This window comes from Pelodiscus sinensis, chromosome 10 (assembly GCF_052426305.1).
Source record: "Pelodiscus sinensis isolate ZL-2025 chromosome 10, ASM5242630v1, whole genome shotgun sequence".
NCBI lineage: Eukaryota > Metazoa > Chordata > Testudines > Trionychidae > Pelodiscus > Pelodiscus sinensis.
In genome coordinates, this window is record NC_143061.1 from 53,250,496 (window position 1) to 53,268,643 (window position 18,148).

Sequence of the window (18,148 nt, forward strand, 5' to 3'; positions counted from 1 at the left end):
GAGGGGAAGAGAGAGGCTGGGAGAGGGGAGGGCAACTACAATGATGAGGGGTTGGGAACAGGTCCCATATGAAGAGAGGCTACAGAGACTGGGACTTTTCATCTTAGAAAAGAGGAGATGGAGGGGGGATATGATAGAGGTCTATAAAAGCACGAGTGGGGTGGAGAGGGTGCATACAGAAAAGTTCTTCATTAGTTCCCGTAATAGAAGGACTAGAGGACACCAAATGAAATGAATGGGTAGCAGGCTTCAAACTAATAACAGAAAGTTCTTCTTCACAAAGCAAATAGTCAACCTGTGGAACTCCTTGCTGCAGGAGGCTGTGAAGGCCAGAACTAGAACAGAGTTTAAAGAGAAGTGAGATCAATTCATGGAGGTTGGGTCCATGGAGTGCTATTAGCCAGGGGGTAGGAGTGGTGTCCCTGCCCGAAGTTTGTGGAAGGCTGGAGAGGGATGGCACGAGACAAATGGCTTGGTCACTGTCTTTGGTCCATCCCCTCCAGGGTACCTAGGGTAGGCCGCTGTCGGCAGACAGGCTACTGGGCTAGATGGACCTTTGGTCTGACCCAGTACGGCCATTCTAAGCTCAGGGTCGGGGGTCTCAGTGGACCCCCTTCATTTTCATGCACACCTGCTCCTGGGTGGCCAGGCTGGCAGCTCTCCTGCCCTAGACGGCCACTTTCCTGTGCCTAGTGTGGAGGTCGTGGGTGAGGTCCACGATGTCTGCACTAGACCAGGCGGGCGCCCGCCTCTTGCAGACCTGGGCAGGCTCCCGGGAGCCGCCAGCCTGGTCCCGGGAAGAGGGGGAGGGCTGGGGGGCATCGGGTGGCTGGCTCGAGCTGTGCCAGGTGCAGGGTCTGCTGGCTGGGTGCTGGCAGGCTTGCACCTGGCACGGGCACCGTAGCCAGCCCGTGCCCCTTTAAGGAGTCCGGGGCCAGGAGGGGGGCAATAGAGTTTCCCTGGTGTTGGCCAGAGTGGCCACCAGGGAAACCTGGGGAGGGCTAGCCTCCCACTAGTTCGAATTAAGGGGCTACACACCCCTTAATTCGAACTAGTAAGTTCGAACTAGGCTTAGTCCTTGTAGAATGAGGTTTACCTAGTTCGAACTCAGCGCTCCGCTAGTTTGAATTAAGTTCGAACTAGCGGAGCGCTAGTGTAGCGCCTATTAAAGTTCATTCGAACTAACGTCCGTTAGTTCGAATTAACTTTGAAGTGTAAACATACCCCCAGCGACTCCGGAGCGGCTGAAGTGAACCGTCACGTCGGGCGGCTGCCGATGCCGAAGGCGGGAGGGATTTCTGCCAGGCAGCCCGAACGCAGTGGCGAGCCTCCAGCTAGTGATGTAAAGCAGGCCCTGTTCTTCCTCCCCCCCGAAGGATGGAAAATCGCTGGCCCCGCCGCACCCCCTGCAACGGAGGCCGAGCGGCTTTCAGACCAGCACCATCCCCTCCTCCGCACTGCTGCTATAAATACCGGAGAAGAGTTTCTTCCCAGACTGCTCGAAGGGGGGCCAGTTTCTGCTCTGATCTCAGGCCCTCCGCAGGTGCAGCGTCGTGGTGGGCTCAGCTGACCCCGGTTGGACACGCGGGAGGCAAACGGCGCCGAATCCCACAGCAAAATGCTGCCACTGCCTGCAAGCGGGACTAGACTTCAAAGGTTTAATCCAGCCACTGTAGAAATAAGCCCCCTCAACCTCCTCTCTGTTTGCGGAGACAGCGTTGCCTGGTCAGTGACCCGGCTGCTGAAAAATGACGTTCGGCTAATCTCCGAAAGATTAAAAAACGGTACTAAGGTCAATGGGAGAAGGACGGACTTGGCTGATCTTTCCCCGCGGTGGCTCAGCCGGGGCTGGGGTTGTCCCAACCAATACGCATGGCGGGCAGGGCATCCCTGAGGCGGTTTCTGCCATGGAGCAAGCAGAGCACTGCTGCTACAGAAGCGCGGCAGCCATCTTGTCTAGTCAGAGCGGTCCCCGAGGAGGGGACTAGTCCCGTGGAAGCGACAGCCAGTGTTGTAGTTGTGTGGTGGCCAAGTGTGGCGTAGTGGGGGGGCTGTCTGCTCTGCAACTCGGGGTCCCCCTGCGGTGTGATCTGATCGCCACTGACTCACCCACATGTGGTGATGTAGTGTCAGTCCCTTGCTGGTTGCTGTGCCTGGGCGGTGGGCGGTGAGCGGCGGAGGGCCCCACGGGCGGTGTCTGTAGCACGGCCCAGCAAGGGGGGCCTCAGGACAGTGGCCAAACCGGTTCTACTGGATAAGGGATGAGAGGGACAAAGGGAGTGTGTGCTGGGGGAAGGGGCAGTCTTGGGCCGGGATCATGAAGGATCCAGTCTAAGGAGAGGGCTGGAATCCAGGGCTCTCGCGCCGCCCAGACGTCTCCCGGGCTGACGTCAGGTGGGGCGACGTCGGGGAAGCCCCGGGGCGGGCAGAGGGAGCGAGGAAAGGCCCCGCCTCCCAGGAAGGGGGCGTGGTGCTGGACATCCCGGAGCCGGCATGTCATGCCGGGACACCGGCGTCAGGCGGAGCTGTGGCCAGACGTCAGCACGGCCCGCGCCGGGGAGTGGGCGAATGGGGAGGCGGTGGCCATTTCAAAAGCCCCGCCAGCCCAGCCAGAGAAAAAGCCCTGAGCCTGGGAGAGGAGAGGCCCGGGCCCTGAGAAAGCGGCCAGCCGCGGGCAAGAGTGGCTGCCCCTTCGTCCGCAATCCTGTCCCAAAAGGGGAAGGTGAGCTCCATGGTGGAGGGACCCTCGGGGGAAGGGAAGTAGCCCAGGGCAGAACCCAGTGTGGTTGGCGGGTTAGTGCGTTTAGGCATCTCGCCCCACTGGCCGGACCGGATCCTCCACGGATCTGGGTCCTTAGGGCCCTGGGCTGGGGCCCGTGAGCGAGGGCGGGTCCGGGCCCCCCTTCTCCCTTCCACGATACCCCTTGCCGCCGTATCGAGGATGTCGGGGTGGCATTATTAGCGGGGTGACAGTAATGCCGGTGATGAGCACCCCAGGCAGACTGTAGGCGGTCCAGCGTTGGACTGAGTGGAGACAGTCGACTGGGGCACTGAGGCACGGTGGAGGGAGGCGGTCACGGGAGCGCCTCCTGACACCATCTGAAGGAGTCTGGGGCATCCTGGCCCAGACTCCTGTAGACACATCACGTCTATGCTGTGCTGTACCCCGGAGAAGCAATAAACCTCCTCTATTCTACCGGCTGGCAGAGTCTGTTCTTGCTGCTATAGGGGTGCAGCGTCGGGGAACCCCGACCGCGTCGTCACACCAAGTAACGCGGCGGCTTTGTCCATAGCGAGTTCCTGACACAAACAGTTCTTCCAGCCTTACAGGCCAGACTTGTGACAAAGGGTCCGTCTACACTTGCTCCCTAGGTCGAACTAGGGATGCAAATGTAGGTGATCGAAATTGCTAATGAAGAAGGGATTTAAATATCCCGCGCTGCATTAGCATGATCGTGCGTTACTCCGCTCAACAGCGGTTTTGAAAGTGAAAGTGTGCGCCGGGAGTAACATTTTTTGAGGAGTAATGTTAGTTCGAACCAAGGGGTTTGGTTTGAACGAACGCGTCCCGGCGCGCACTTTCACTTTCGAAACCGCTGTTGAGCGGAGTAACGCGCCGGTGAGCTCAGGCTAATGCAGTGCGGGATATTTAAATCCCCGCTTCATTAGCAATTTTGGTCGCCTACATTGGACAAACGTCTCAGACACTTCGCCAAAGGATCAATGCCCACAAAACAGATATCAGACAGGATCACAAAGAAAAAACAGTTTCTTGCCATTTCGACCAGAAAGGACACTGTCTCAAGGACTTAATTACCTGCATCCTGCTTCAAAAGCCTATAAGACTGCACTTGAAAGAGAATCCTCTGAACTGTTATTCATGCTAAAATTCGACACTTTACACCTGAGTCTCAGCAAAGGTTCTAGTTATCTTACCCATTACAAAGATAGCTTCCCCAATTATCACCTCTAATGTCATTAGCTCCCAGACATTAACCTCCCCCCCCATTCCCCTTCTGTTCTGAAATTTGATTTGTCCTTTTCATATGTGTTCATTTTTTAAATTGTATCCTTTGGTATATACGGTTGTGACTATTTTCTTCCACTATTTGATCTGAGGAAGTGGGTCTGGCCCACGAAAGCTCATCATCTAATAAACCATCTTGTTAGTCTTTAAAGTGCTACATAGTCCTGTATTTTGTTTTAATTCCATAGGGGCACTTATACCCCAAGTAAATGCCCCCTCTGCCTGCCTGTTGCTTGGCGAGTCTCCCTTGTGGCCATCCGGCACCTGGGAAACCTTTCCGACCAACGTTTTGTCAAAACCAACGGGCAGCCCCGTACCGTTCAATGTCAACCAACTCATCGTCCAGCAGAAGAAATGTAGCTGAAAAATTCCCAGCCAGCTGCACAGCTAAGCCAGTGTGTCTTCCCCACACCTGCCGTGTTACTGCACCCGGGCGCCTCCCGGCCACAAGGTGAAACACAAACCGAGAAACGAGACTGTGTTCCCTCCCACAACGGGGTTCAAGGCCTGGGAGAACACACATGACTAGTCGCTGCTACAGGATCTAGAAAGTTCTCTGTGGGTCCTTACTGCTCAGCTCTTTAGTCTGCGTGTTTCCCAGGCCCCGGGAGCAGGCCCGGTGCCGCACCATGGAAAAGGAGAATTGTATCATATTTGTCTCGTACCAACATGTCTGGGTGTCGTCATGCCTACTCATTCTCCCTCCGCCCACCGCCCCCCGGCGTGACCCGGCGCCAGCCACACGACAGCAGAGCCGGGTGTACTCACAGTCTGAGTATTGCTGGAGCTGTGCAAATTCCGTCGGGCTGAGGGAGATCCACATGCCATCACTCATCTTCCAGAGGTGCCAGGCCACGTTTCCACGGCGAGGGGGGAACGAGGATCCACACCGATGCGCTTCCTTTGGAGCTAGTTGCTGCTCAGGTTCATTGCCGCCGTGCAGCGCCCGTCCAGTCCTAGGGGCACGGTTCAGATCAGCATCTGGGCAAGCGCGGAGGCCTCACGTTTCACAGCCACCGCCAGGACCGTGGCCAGGAGGGATTCCATAAGCAGGCACCTCAGACAGCACGTGGCAGCTGCGTCAGGGTCTTCACTCCTACAACGGGAAGAAATGCAGGCACAAGAATCACTTACACGGACCACCTGCTTGCTTCTCAGGAGCTCGGAGGATCGAGGGCTGCTTCAAAGCCCTAACCAAAGCGTATTGTTTGGGAGACTCGGGTAGAGAATCGGTCAGAGGGAGAGAGGCCTTTTCTGTAACCAAAACTACACCGCTTTATCGAACGGGGTGACCTTTAAACTGGCGCAAACCCCTGTGGCCAGACTTTAATCCAAACTGAACGTGGTTACACTGATTTAAATGATACCCCCACGGTTTAATCACCTCCAAACCGGTTCCACTTTGAACACAGGTGACGCCAAAGACGGCTACTTTCCGGTCTATGGGAGAGGCCTGGTGGGATCCCTGTTCTCATGCACAAAGGCGTGGGATGGGGGATGTGTGTTAGTTGTTCTGAAGTAAAACCAACAAACACGACGCCTGTCCCAGGTCCCTCGCACACTCACACCACGATTTCAATCTTAGCAGCGTACACACATCGATTCAGCAGGAGCTCAGACGACGGCCGGTGAGGATTTCTCTCCACCCTTTCACCACTGCGGGAAGCCCCCTTCCCCACCCCCTCCATAAACCCTATTCCGCATGCGTGGAAGTCACCAAATTCTGGCTGTTTTGGTCCAGAGAGGACCAAGTCCCAGAGCCTGGAGCATGGGTTCCCAAACTGGGGGGCCGTGAAGACATTCCAGGGGGGGCCTGAGGTGACCCAGACCCTCCCATCAATCTTCCCCCCTAAGTTTCGCTGCTATTTTTGTTTTTCGGCCCAGTCAGTTCCTTTTTTTTTTCTCAACAAATTTTGCTGCTATTGGGAGGTGGGGGCATGAGGGTTTCTCAAAAATCAAAAAAGGGGCGTGATGCCGAAAAGTTTGGGAACCACTGGCCCGGAGCCTGTGCAGAGAACACCCTGCCGGCTGCCCCCCTCGTTGATACCAAAGGGGAGCCATCTTGAATGCTCCTGTGGACCACAGCTGGGACAGCGGGGGAGGAGGATGGCGGTGATCCCTGAGGTAGGCCAGCCCAGGCCGGTCAGGGATTTCCAGGTCAGCACGAACACTTTAAACTCTACCCGGCGACCAGCGGACGGCCAGTGCCAACCCCCAAGCGCCGGGAGCGTGTGTTCTTAGTGAGCCGCCCGCGTCCTCCACCAGGACCCGTCTCAGGATGGCCCCGGCTGCCACAGCCTCACCCTGAGGTGACAAAGACCGGGAGGACAGCGGCCCAAAGGAGAAGCCACCGCCTGCTCGCCGGGCGCAGCTGGTCCAAAGCCGGCTGGCTCTAATACGACCGTCGGACAGCAGCAAGGGGCCTGGAGTCAGCCCTGAATACCAAACCCTAGTGACTAATGGCGGACACACTCCCTCAGACTGGTATGACTCCTGCCACCTGCCGCCAAGTGCTGGAGGCTGGGAGTGGACCGTCGGGCCTGGATGACTCGATAATTGCCCCGTTCTGCTTGTTCCTGCTGAAGCACCTGGCATTGGCCACTGTGACGTAGTGGGGGTACCTGGCTGGTTTCTATGCTGCTGGCTCTGGGGTAACCCCCACTGGCTGCCGTGGGGACCACGACCCAGCAAAACAGGATGAGTCACTATGCAAACCAGTGGCCAGACACCCCCCATGGAGAGGAACAAAGGAAGGTGGATGCTGCCTTGGCTGGGGGGCAGGGCTGGAAGTTAGTGAGTTGGTTGCTGGCTGTCGGAGGGCATGGAGGAGAGCCTAGGGGAAGGGGCTGGAGTTTAGGGGCCCAGTCTCCTCCATCTCAAGGGGGCCTGAGGCATCCTAGCCCAGTTCCTGTAACCAGATTACATCTGTGCTGCGCTGTGCTGGAGGAGCAATAAACCACCCTCAATTCCACTGGCTGGTGCAGTCTGTTTGTGCCATTTCGGGGTGCAGGAGACGGGGAACCCCCAACGCGCCGTCACACTGGTGTCAGGGGTGGGATGCACTGCACCCCGTGGATGGAGCTTCCAGCGGTGAGCAACAAGGCGCTGTAGAAGCAAGAGCCCTGGAGCCAGGCGTGCTGGAGACAGAGCGAAGCGGTTCCTGGGAATCGTGGGGCGCTGCAGCACTAGACTGGTGAGTCTGCACCGAGGGGCCCAGCGGGCAGATGGCCTACGCCCGACTCTTGAAGGCAGAGCTGGTGGGGCTGTGCAGAGAGAGGGGCTTGCCTGTGCAGAAAGCAACCAAGGCCCAGCTGATTGCCCAGCTGGAAGAGAATGACCAGCCACAGGGCCAGGATCTTGTCCCCATGGGAAGCAGCCAGACCCCCCCTGAGAGTGTGTCAGGCTCAGAGAGGGGGAGGAGCGCTGGAACCCACCGGAGAGATGAGACAGCGTCTCCCGGGAGGCCTGCAAGCCGTAGCCCATCTAGGGCAGGGGCCAGCCCAGCGGAGCTGCGGCGCCTGGAGATCCAGCTGCGGATCAGGGAATTGGAAGTAGAGGACCGAGAGAGGGACCGCCAGGACCGAGAGAGGGAGCGCCAAGATCGAGAGAAGGAGCGCCAAGATCGAGAGAGGCAGCGGCAGCATGAGCTGGCCATGGCAGAGCGGAGAACCGGCGGGGCACCGGCTGCGCCAAGTGCGGATGGGCCCCAGGGTCCCAGGACTGCCAGACGCTTGGAGAGGCTCGTGGTGGCCCAATTGAAGGACATGGGTGACATAGACGGGTTCCTCAGTGCCTTTGAGAGGGCCTGTGGACTGCAACGGGTTCCCCCAGCTGACTGGCTGCAGGAGCTCATCCCCGCACTGAGCCAGGAGGCGGCCGGAGTGCTCAGTCAGCTGGAGGACCTCCAGCCAGGGGATTACAACCGAGTCAAGGAGGCCCTGCTGCACAAGTTCGGGCTGACCCCCGAGATGTACAGGAAGAAGTTCCGGGGGGTACAGAAAGGGCCACGGGAGACCTATGTGGACCTGGCCTCCCGCCTGGCGCAATACTGCCGCAAGTGGGTGTCTGGAGTCGGAGCCCAGACCGCAGAGGAGCTGCTCAAGCTGGTCATGATGGAGCAGTTCTATGAAGCGTGCCCACCCAAACTGAGGCTGTGGCTCAAGGACCGGAGACCAGAGAACCCCCAGGAGGCCGGGAGACTGGCGGATGAGTTCACGGAGAGCCGGTCCGGGTGTGAACGGGAGTCCCGGAGAGAGAGGGAACCGCGCAGAGGCCGGATCTCGGCTGAGCGACGGAGGGAGTCAACTACGGGGCGAGACCAAGGAACAGGTCATCTGTGCCCCAGAGAACCAGCCAGGGCCGGGACAGAGACAGCCCAAAGCCTAACTTGCCATCGCTGTGGGCAAAAAGGCCACAAGAGGGCTCAGTGCACCAGGTCCCAGGACCGGGGACTTTCCAGGGTTAACTGGCTGGGGCGGGAGGAAGGGCAGGCTGCCCCAGAGGCAGGGGCTGGCAGGCAAACCTCAGCTCAGAGAGAGGGGAAGGATGCTCTGTGCACCTCCCCTGGGAGGTCTGATTCTCAGGAGGCGGATTTCTCCGTGTACCGGGTGGGGGCAGGACGGCCCCTGCGGAGCGAGTGCCTCATACCCCTGGAGGTGGATGGTAGGAAGGTGACGGGCTTCTGGGACACGGGGGCGGAGGTGACTCTGGCCCGATCCGACATAGCGGCCCCGGAGCGGATACTACCCCACGCACAGCTGACCCTGAAGGGCATAGATGGGTCCCCGTTTAAGGTGCCTGTAGCCCGGGTGCATCTGAAATGGGGGGCGAAGGAAGGCCTCAAGGAAGTGGGGGTGCACCCGCACTTGCCCACCGAGGTGCTGATGGGGAATGACCTAGAGGAGTGGCCCCATGAATCCCAGCGGGCTCTAGTCACTACCCGGAGCCAGAGCCAGCGGGGGGCTGACAACGTGGGTCCAGGGAAGGACTCCTGGCAGCATCCTCAGGGTCCCATCCCAGTGGACACGGGGTCCAGCCAGGCTGGGACTCCGGACCTAGGCAGAGGTGGGGGACAGGTCCCGATCCCTGCCTCAGCAGCTGAATTCCAGGCTGAGGTGCAGGCAGACCCCTCCTTGCAGAGGCTGAGGGACCAGGCTGGCCTCCGTGCAGCTCGGCCCCGGGGGAGAGGTGGCCAGGAGAGATTCCTGCGGGAGTGTGGGCTCCTGTTCCGTGAGTGGCTCCCCCCCAGGAAGGCGAGGGCATGGAGGGTAGAGCGGCAGCTGGTCGTCCCCCGAAAGTATCGCCTCAAGCTGCTGTATTTGGCCCACGATTCCCCCGTTGGGGGCCACCGGGGGATCCGGAGCACCCGGCTGAAGCTGCTCCAGCACTTCTATTGGCCGGGAATCTTTACAGCCGTGCAGCGGTACTGCCGGTCCTGTGACTCCTGCCAGAGGGGCGGGAAGGCCCAAGACAGTAGGAAAGCGGCTTGGGGGTCTCTACCCCAGATAGAGGACCCTCTGGGCTTGCTGAGAGAGTTATGGGAGGGGAAGTCCTCCCTGGATGGAGCATCGGGGGTGGAAGCCGCCCTGGCTGTCCAGAGAAGGCTCGCTGGGCTCATGGCCCCAGCCCGAGAGACCCTGGCCAGAGATCAAGGCCAGCGGAAGGGTGGGTGTGACCCCCGAGGACAGGCCTGTGCCAGTCGCCCTGGAGCGGGGCGGCGAGTGGACAGAGGGAAGCCAATTCATGTGGGGCCTCGCCACGGCCGGCCCGAGTCAAGGGGAGCACCCATGTCCCCGGGGCGGGTTCCCACGCAGAGGACCCGAACTTCCCTAGGTCACGAGCGGAGTGACCCTGCTCAGTTCGCTCTCGGAGGGGGGAGAACTGTGACGTAGTGGGGGTACCTGGCTGGTTTCTATGCTGCTGGCTCTGGGGTAACCCCCACTGGCTGCCGTGGGGACCACGACCCAGCAAAACAGGATGAGTCACTATGCAAACCAGTGGCCAGACACCCCCCATGGAGAGGAACAAAGGAAGGTGGATGCTGCCTTGGCTGGGGGGCAGGGCTGGAAGTTAGTGAGTTGGTTGCTGGCTGTCGGAGGGCATGGAGGAGAGCCTAGGGGAAGGGGCTGGAGTTTAGGGGCCCAGTCTCCTCCATCTCAAGGGGGCCTGAGGCATCCTAGCCCAGTTCCTGTAACCAGATTACATCTGTGCTGCGCTGTGCTGGAGGAGCAATAAACCACCCTCAATTCCACTGGCTGGTGCAGTCTGTTTGTGCCATTTCGGGGTGCAGGAGACGGGGAACCCCCAACGCGCCGTCACAGCCACCATCAGAAGACAGGACACAGGGCTGCATGGAACACGGGTCCCACCCAATATGGCCATGCGTACGCTATCACCCCCATCTGCTTTCTCCACCCACCATCCTCTCTCTTGTCTGGGCTGGCCCGAACCAGTTTGTACCCATGCCTGCCGCACCCCGTTCCCCAGCACCAGAGCTGCCCCAGGGAAGGTGCAAAAGAAGCGTGGGAAGCGACTGAGACTCTACAAAAAGCATCACGAGCCATTTATTTTAATTCAGATTTCTTCTGTAAGGCGGTTGGGACAGTTTCGGAGGGGTATTGCAGGCAAATGAACAGAAAGGCACGGTGGCTGGTTACCGCTGTTAAAAAGATCGGAAAAAATATTCTGGACAGAGCAGAGACGCCGTGCGAATTCCTGGAACCGTGGCTTCTTGGGACGGCACTTCGACATGTCAGGCAAGCTTACAAGTAGACTAGGTAGAACACGGTCGTAGCTGGAAATTGGACACGACAGCTGAGTTAACATCAGGCTCTTGTGCTGAATCCTTCAAGATCTCAGCCATACACAGTGACTGCCCTAAAAATTCTTCCCCTTGCAGAAATTCTCCCTGCCTGAGGGATTCCCGTTAGCTACAGAAATAGGAAATACCAGTCGTATCTGTAACCTCTCACTTGGTGTATTTACTGCTTATGTTTCCCAGAGAAAATTCAATTTGATAGGAGCAGAAAGAACAGCACTATTCATTAGCGACAGGAGAAGATAGGAGGCCGGAAAGCTGGAAGATTTAAACAAGTGGAAACTCTCACATCAGTCCTTCATCTATCAGAATTGCTCCTAACCCTCTGCAATTCAGATTCAAACAACACCTATCACTCTGGTTTTCACCCTGCGGTCCGTGATCGGTGGTCTGTGTCTAAGATTTCCAAAGAACTCCGCACCGCCATGTGACTTTTTTTAGGGGCTCACAAATGGAGAAAGGCAGAACACCACGGCTGTGTCTAGACTGACAAGTTTTTCCGCAAAAGCAGCTGCTTGCCCGCGGTCTACACTGGCCGCTTGAATTTCCACAAGAACACTGACGATCTCATGTAAGATTGTCAGTGTTCTTGCGGAAATGCTATGCTGCTCCCGTTCGGACAAAAGCCCTCTTGCACAAATGCTTTTGCGCAAGAGGGCCAGTGTAGACAACGCGATATTGTTTTGCGCAAAAAAGCCCCGCTGGCGAAAATGGCGATCGGGGCTTTCTTGCGCAAAACCGCGTCTAGATTGGCACGGACGCTTTTCCACAAAAAGTGCTTTTACGGAAAAGCATCCGTGCCAATCTAGATGCTCTTTTCCGCAAATGCTTTTAACAGAAAAACTGGTTTACATTACCAGCCGGCTCGGAGGGATCACAAAGGACTAAGTCCTACCTGTGGCTCCCCCCACATCTCAGCCATTGAGGAAATGTCAGAGCGCTTGCGGGAGAGGACAGCTCCCCACAATCCATCTGCAGCCCTTATGAATCTGTGTGTTCCTCTCCGGAGCGAGCTGCTTGCGGTGACATTTGGAAAGGGCGGCTTTTCTGGGAATTCCATGCAGAACATCGCGGCGCTAAAGGACAGATGAGAGCCGTCTTGCTTGGCCTCTGCCCGCTGAATGCTGATTCTCGATTTTAATCTGACTCTTATTCTACTAGATGTTCTACCGAGCGACCCGGCGGGGCTCGGGAAAAGCCAGCCAGCTTCAGCAACACCAGACAAGAGCCCTCATCCATCAGGTCCCGCCGCCCAACAGTCGCTCTTGCGATAGATGAGAAAGGCATTTCATTGAGGAGAATGAGCGTATTTCTTTAGAATGAGCACAAGGAATGTCTGACGGCAAATGCCAGGCTGTTAATTCCTCTGTCTGTGCTGGAGCAGCCGGTGCCTGCCACATTGAGCATACAGGTATTCACAAAACCTCTCTCTTTTCCTCCATAGCTTTATCAAGGAGATGAGGAGCACAGCGCCGACCTCACTAAGGCGGAAGTGAGGTCACAGGTCACCCCGCAGCAGAGCCAGGAGACTTAGATTCAGTCCCTGTGCCCTTTCCCCTAGGCCGCACTGCCTCCAAACCTATCCAGCACGTGTCGAGGCGTGCTGGGGGGGGGGAGGGCGGAGGCCAGACGGTCACTTCCACAGTGCGTGCGATATACCCAGAGCCGTCCCATCTGTAGGGCGAATCAAGGCGGCTGCCCCAGGTCCTGCACTTTTGGGGGCCCTGTGGCGGCCGCCCCACCTGTCCTATGGATGGGAGGGACTGAGGAGATCGTGGGAGCCTCCTCCTCCCACGCGGGTGGCAGGAACCGGAACATCCCAGCAGCCTGCTCTGCCTCGTGGGGGCGCCCCCCCGGCCCGCTGCGCTCGGCTTCTCCATGGCGGCGGGAAGCTGGGAGCCCGGCCCTAGGGCGCACCACTTCCCGGCGTCACGGAGAAGCGGGCGCAGCGGGCCGGGAGAGGGCAGCACGGCGGGGCAGAGCTGGCTGCTGGGCTGCTCTGGCTCCCAACGCCCATGTGGTGAGTGGGAGGGGCGACCCCTCCTGCCGCTCCACGCCAGGCCCCAGAAATCCCCCGGGCTGGGTTGCTTGGGTTAGGGGGCAAGAGGGCAGAGCGGGGTTAGAGCAGAGGAGGGGCTTAGGGAAGGGGTGGGGGTGGGGCCTGCGGTGAGGGGGCTGCCCTGACCCCCACCTCCATGGGGACAGCCCCCCATATCTACCACACACTCACCAAGCATGCTTGCCACACTCTGCCCTACAGCCACCGGGCAAGGCCGGAGCCCGCCCTGCATGACCTGAGCCCCGCTCTTCTTCCGCTGGCTTTGGGACGTGGGTCAATGCTGTCCAAAGTGGTCAGGGCCCGTGTCAACGTAGCAGCCCAAGTTCCTGGGTTCTCTGGCCCATCTCTCCAGCCTGCTGGCTCTGTGGCGCAGGGGCGCAATTGGGGGCAGAAAGGGGCCTCTGCTTCTAGGGCCAAAATAACCCAACGCAACGGGTGGTTTTGGATACCCCACTTGAGAGACCTCAAAGGGGCCCAATCTGCAGAGCGTTCTGTGCACGTTGCAAATCAGACCCTTGAGGCGTCGGTTGGGCACCCAAAGACACTTTGGAAGAGAAAGTCACTCCGCCTGTTCTTCCCCACGCCATCGGTACACCTACCGCTGAATTCCTCTGTCACGCACCAAGGTACCGGTGTCTCCACATGCTGCATAAATAGGCCAGGCCCAAAACACAACCAGCGTCTGCAAGGCTGACAGGCTGCATTGCCTGTCAAGGCTGGTAGGAAGGGATTGCTTGGCCGTATTCGTCAGTTCGTGCAGTGCTCCCTCTCCACCCCTCAGCGCACAAACTCAGCTTTTAAAACCAAAGTAGAAGGGCTCCCGTCTTCTCTACTCCTCACAGCTTTGGGAGTGATCACCAGGATCAGAGAGTACTGTGGCTTCTATGTCCTCTGATTTTGGGGGACATGCAGTCTGACTGTCCTGGGTTTTGTTGCATTTTCCCTGTTCCCTTTTTTCAGAGAAGCACAGAACACTAGAAGTGGAAGGGACCTTGAGAGGTCATCAAGTCCCGTCCCCTGCCCTCGCGGCAGGACCAAGCACCGTCTAGATCATCCCTGACAGGTGTCTGTCCAACCTGCTCTTACATATCTCCAGTGATGGAGGTTCCACAACCCCCCCTAGGCAATTTATTCCAGTGTTTAACCCCCCCTGACCGGTAGGAAGTGTTTCCTAAAGTCCAACCTAAACCTCCCTTGCTACAAAAAGGGAGAAAACCTTCATAACTTAAAGGGGGTAAAACAATCGACTACACAGGAGAAACTGCACATTTCATAGCACTTGAGATAGTCAGGTTAATCAGACAAAATGAACAACAGCTAATGAATCTCTTCTGGGTCTAGTCATGTTAGTTATTTCTCATGACTCTGGTAGGCACACTGCCATACCAAATGGAGGCCTTGATTCTGCAAGTATTTCCACAATGAGTAGCCCCATTGCGTTCTTACACTTCCATTTTGGAAAGGACACGCTCCTAAAAAACGTCAGGCACACAGAAACTGACAGCAGGAAAAGGCGAACGTTCAGGGGAGTATTGAGCAGCCAAATGTCACAGCTTCGTGCTACCAGTTGCTGATGGTGAAACTGACAGGTCTAGAGCTTTGGCCTGGCCGACAGTACATGACGTGAAACAGAAATTGGATTAAATCAACTCCTTCTGCCTGCAACCGGTGATAGATTGAGAATCAGATTTTCAAAAAGCCATCAGAACATTGGATGCACAATATGGGATGGGTACTTCGGGCCTAATGGGTGTGGTGCGGTGGAAATTGCTTTCTTGGGAAAAATATGGCCTTACGTGTCCAAGCAGAGACATAGAAACATCCTGACCTTGGCTCTGACACTAAAGATCACAGGAGCCAATATCCTTATTAGACCAACCTGCTTTTTTTTCAACAGCCAAACAACTAAAGACTTCAGAGTGGGAAATGACTTTCTAGCTTTCTCTGAGCCGGATCCCATCTGCTTGCTACTCTTAGGGTATGTCTAGACTACATGGCTCCATTGAAGGAGCCATGTAAACTAGTTTACCCGGCATAGTCAATGAAGCGGGGATTTAAATAATCCCTGCTTCATTAAAATAAACATGGCCTCCGTGCTGTGCCGATGATCAGCTGATCCTGCACAGCGCGGCAGTCTAGACGCGGATCTGTCGGCTGGGGCTGCCGACGGATCCTTTAGGCCTCGTGAAACAGATTTACCTGTGCCGGTCGACAAAGGCTTCCTTGTCGACCGCGGCGCGTCTAGACTGCCCCGATCTGCCGACAAACAGCTGATCAACAGCTGGTTGGCAGAGTGCAGCAGCCATTTAAATTTAAATGAAGCTGCAATTATTTAAATCGCAGCTTCATTTCCCTATGCCAGGTAGCCTCATCTACATGCCTACAGAGGCATGTAGTCTAGACATACCCTTTGACTGCCGCCCATTTTGACTGACCGAGGCGGCTGCAGCTAGAACTAGCCAAAGGAAGGTGGAAAATTGCCTGCCAATTGCCAAGACATGCGAACGTTAATTGGATGATTTCTTCACAGATCATTCACCCGGCATCAGCACTCAGCCCCAGGTACTTGCGCAATTTCATCCCATTTAAGGCGATGGGCTTAAAATAAAACTCCTAATTTGCTCTCCCGCGCCGGCCTGCCTCTCCCGCGCACGTTTATTCTGGGTGACTGAGGAACTGCTACAGCGTCTCAGAAATCCCTGGGCCCGTTTTATGTCCACGTCTTTTCCCCTGGGTCTTCCTTCATACACACATCCAGGAAAAAGAACGTGGGGCCCCGCTGGATAGTCTATGACGGGCCCCCCCGCACCACGTTTGCTGGGATGGCGTTCTCCTTGGCAGGGCCTGACCTTTCGGGAGACGTCACCAGCGTCACCACACACAGAGCGGCAGCCTCAGTGGTAGAAGCCACGGCCGCAGCCCGATCACGTGCGCTCGCTCTGTGCTTCGGCCGGAGCGGGGCACAGAGATCAAAGCCTCCGTCGCTCCTGGCTCATTTCTGCTGGGATGGGCGGGGGTCGTAGCGGGTCCCTGTTACTGTTCAAAAGAAAAGTCCTTTTGAATCCAAACATCGAAATGCTTCATGTTTGTTCTGCTCTTGTCTCTCCTGTCAAGGGACGCGGTGACTCGGCCGTGACTTTGCATCATGTTTCAGGCAGCCCGAACCTGGGATTTCCCCTCCCGAAAAAGCCTTGCTCCACGTATTTTGCTCAGTTTTCGAGTGCAAGTGGACCCCCCCCACTCACACACACATCTGAACTCCAGTTTCTGAGGCTGAAGTGTTTGGAAAATGTCTGTTAATTCCTCCCCCCCCCCCGAGTTAGTATCCAGCCCTCTCGAGGAAAATAGCTGCTGAAGGGGATACACAGCAACCATGTGTGCTTGGCACCCCCGTTAGACTCATCGACGGCGTCGCATCCGTGCGGGGCATATGACACGCAGCAATGCATGATGCCTATTGTTCGTCTCTACTGCCCTAACCACTGCATTAGCCCTGTGGTAACGTGGGGGCTGCACCGAGAGCTCCGAGGCGCGTTAAATATCCCCTCCCCCCCACTCCCTTTGTCTCCGGCCCCCACTCCCAGCTTTGTACTCGCCTTCCCGCTGCTTTGGCTGCCTGGAGCAGCCTGCTCGCTAATGTGGAGTGGGCTCCCTCGGCGAGGGGGAGAGCGAAATCACTCACTGCCTTTTAGCGCTGACAGGCTGAGAGGGGGAAGGCTCTGGGGTGCTGGGAAGCGGCAGGGAAAATGCAAATGGGGACATCCCAGGGGGCTCCCCACAGCAATTTTTGGAAGCAGCCAGGCCGTTTCCTGCGGGGTCGAGTTCGATGTTCAGCGGGGGAGGAAACCCAGCTGCCGCTCATCTGGCATCGTGGACGTCAGCAGCAGCAAATTACGGCCTATTAAATCACTCGTGGAGGCCTAAAAATAGCTCCCCGGCCAGCGGTACAAATAACATCTGATTGCTCTAGCTGGGAGGGGGGGGGGGGGGACAATCCTCTGGTCCCCAGAACCGCTCTGGGCATAGAGAGCAGATTTGGGCACTCCCCCCCCCCCCAGCTCCATGGGCCTGGGTCTCTCTCAGGCGGCAGCAGGCGACCGTCAGGCAACAAAACGCTGGCTGAGGGACCGGGGCGGTGGGGCGCGGGCTGGGGGAGAGGTCAGTCCCTGGACGGGACTCGCTGTGCCAACTGGACTAGGTCTGACATTGGCCGTGCCCATCCAGAGCCCCTCAGCCCGCCCTTGCGTTTCCCACCACACGCCCAAACCAGGGGGCCCGGCCCCGGCCGCGGTGGGGACAGGGGAAGGAAAGGAAGCGGGTAATCCTGTCTCCTCAGACCCCGCCGGGCCACCCTGCCCCCGCCCTGTCACCCAGACCCACACATCTGTGGGGTTGGTATAATTTGCTCGCGCCCGTCCCCCCGCTCTCCCCGTTCGGACCACTGGGAACACCTCGCACACGCTGTGTCCGCCCCCGCCCCCCAACTCGCAGGGCAGCAGCGCTCTGCACCAGGCACCATGGGGTAACACGCCCCTGGGCTGTGGCCACACGGGGGTGCAACGTGGGCACACGGGGGGCCCTCGTGCATCCCTTGAGAAGCCAGCCCCACCTCTGGCCCCAGTTCTAGATCAGGCTTGGGTCAGAAGGCCGCACTGCAGCTGCCCTGCAGACGACGCGAGGGCCTCGGGAACAAAGAAGCAAATAGGACGCTAGGAATTCTTAATAGTGATAGAAATGTAGCCGTGTTAGTCTGGGGTAGCCGAAGCAAAATGCAGGACAATGTAGCACTTTAAAGACTAACAAGATGGTTTATTAGATGATGAGCTTTCGTGGGCCAGACCCACTTATAGACAATCAGAGGAAGAATATCTTACTGCCCCTGTAGAAAACTGTAGTTCACCCCCCAAACACCCCCCCACCGCTCCACCAAGCTCATCATCAGACACAAGTTCCTGGACCCGAAGCGGAGCTCTGTGTAGCCCGAAAGCATTTCTCTCCCCAACGGACCGTAGTCCCGTCACCCACCTCGTCTCGCTCTCAAAACGGTCGCCATTCCCCTGCTACAAGGAGCAGGCAAGAACCGGGCACCCGAGGCCTAATGAACCCTCGGGGGCGTGGCACTGGTGGATTCCGATTTTTTTTTAAATTCCTAATGTTGGAGTGGCGGGGTGGCTGGCAACGCTTAGGTTGTGCTGGTGGGTTTTACAAGCCCCCTGTGGAAATACTACACTGCAGAGTGGGGAAT

At 57.5% G+C, this 18,148-nt stretch overlaps 1 protein-coding gene across 3 annotated transcripts in view; it reads right to left on the bottom strand.

The window, feature by feature from the left end:
- Window positions 1-18,148, bottom strand: part of DGKG (diacylglycerol kinase gamma) — a 139,337-nt gene that overhangs the window by 82,021 nt on the left and 39,168 nt on the right. For all 3 annotated transcript variants that reach the window (XM_075937332.2, XM_089780900.1, XM_089780901.1), the window contains exon 2: window positions 4,796-5,123. In XM_075937332.2, the coding sequence (XP_075793447.2) occupies window positions 4,796-4,862 (67 nt within the window). In that variant the 5' untranslated portion in view covers window positions 4,863-5,123. The remainder of the gene's footprint in view (window positions 1-4,795; window positions 5,124-18,148) is intronic.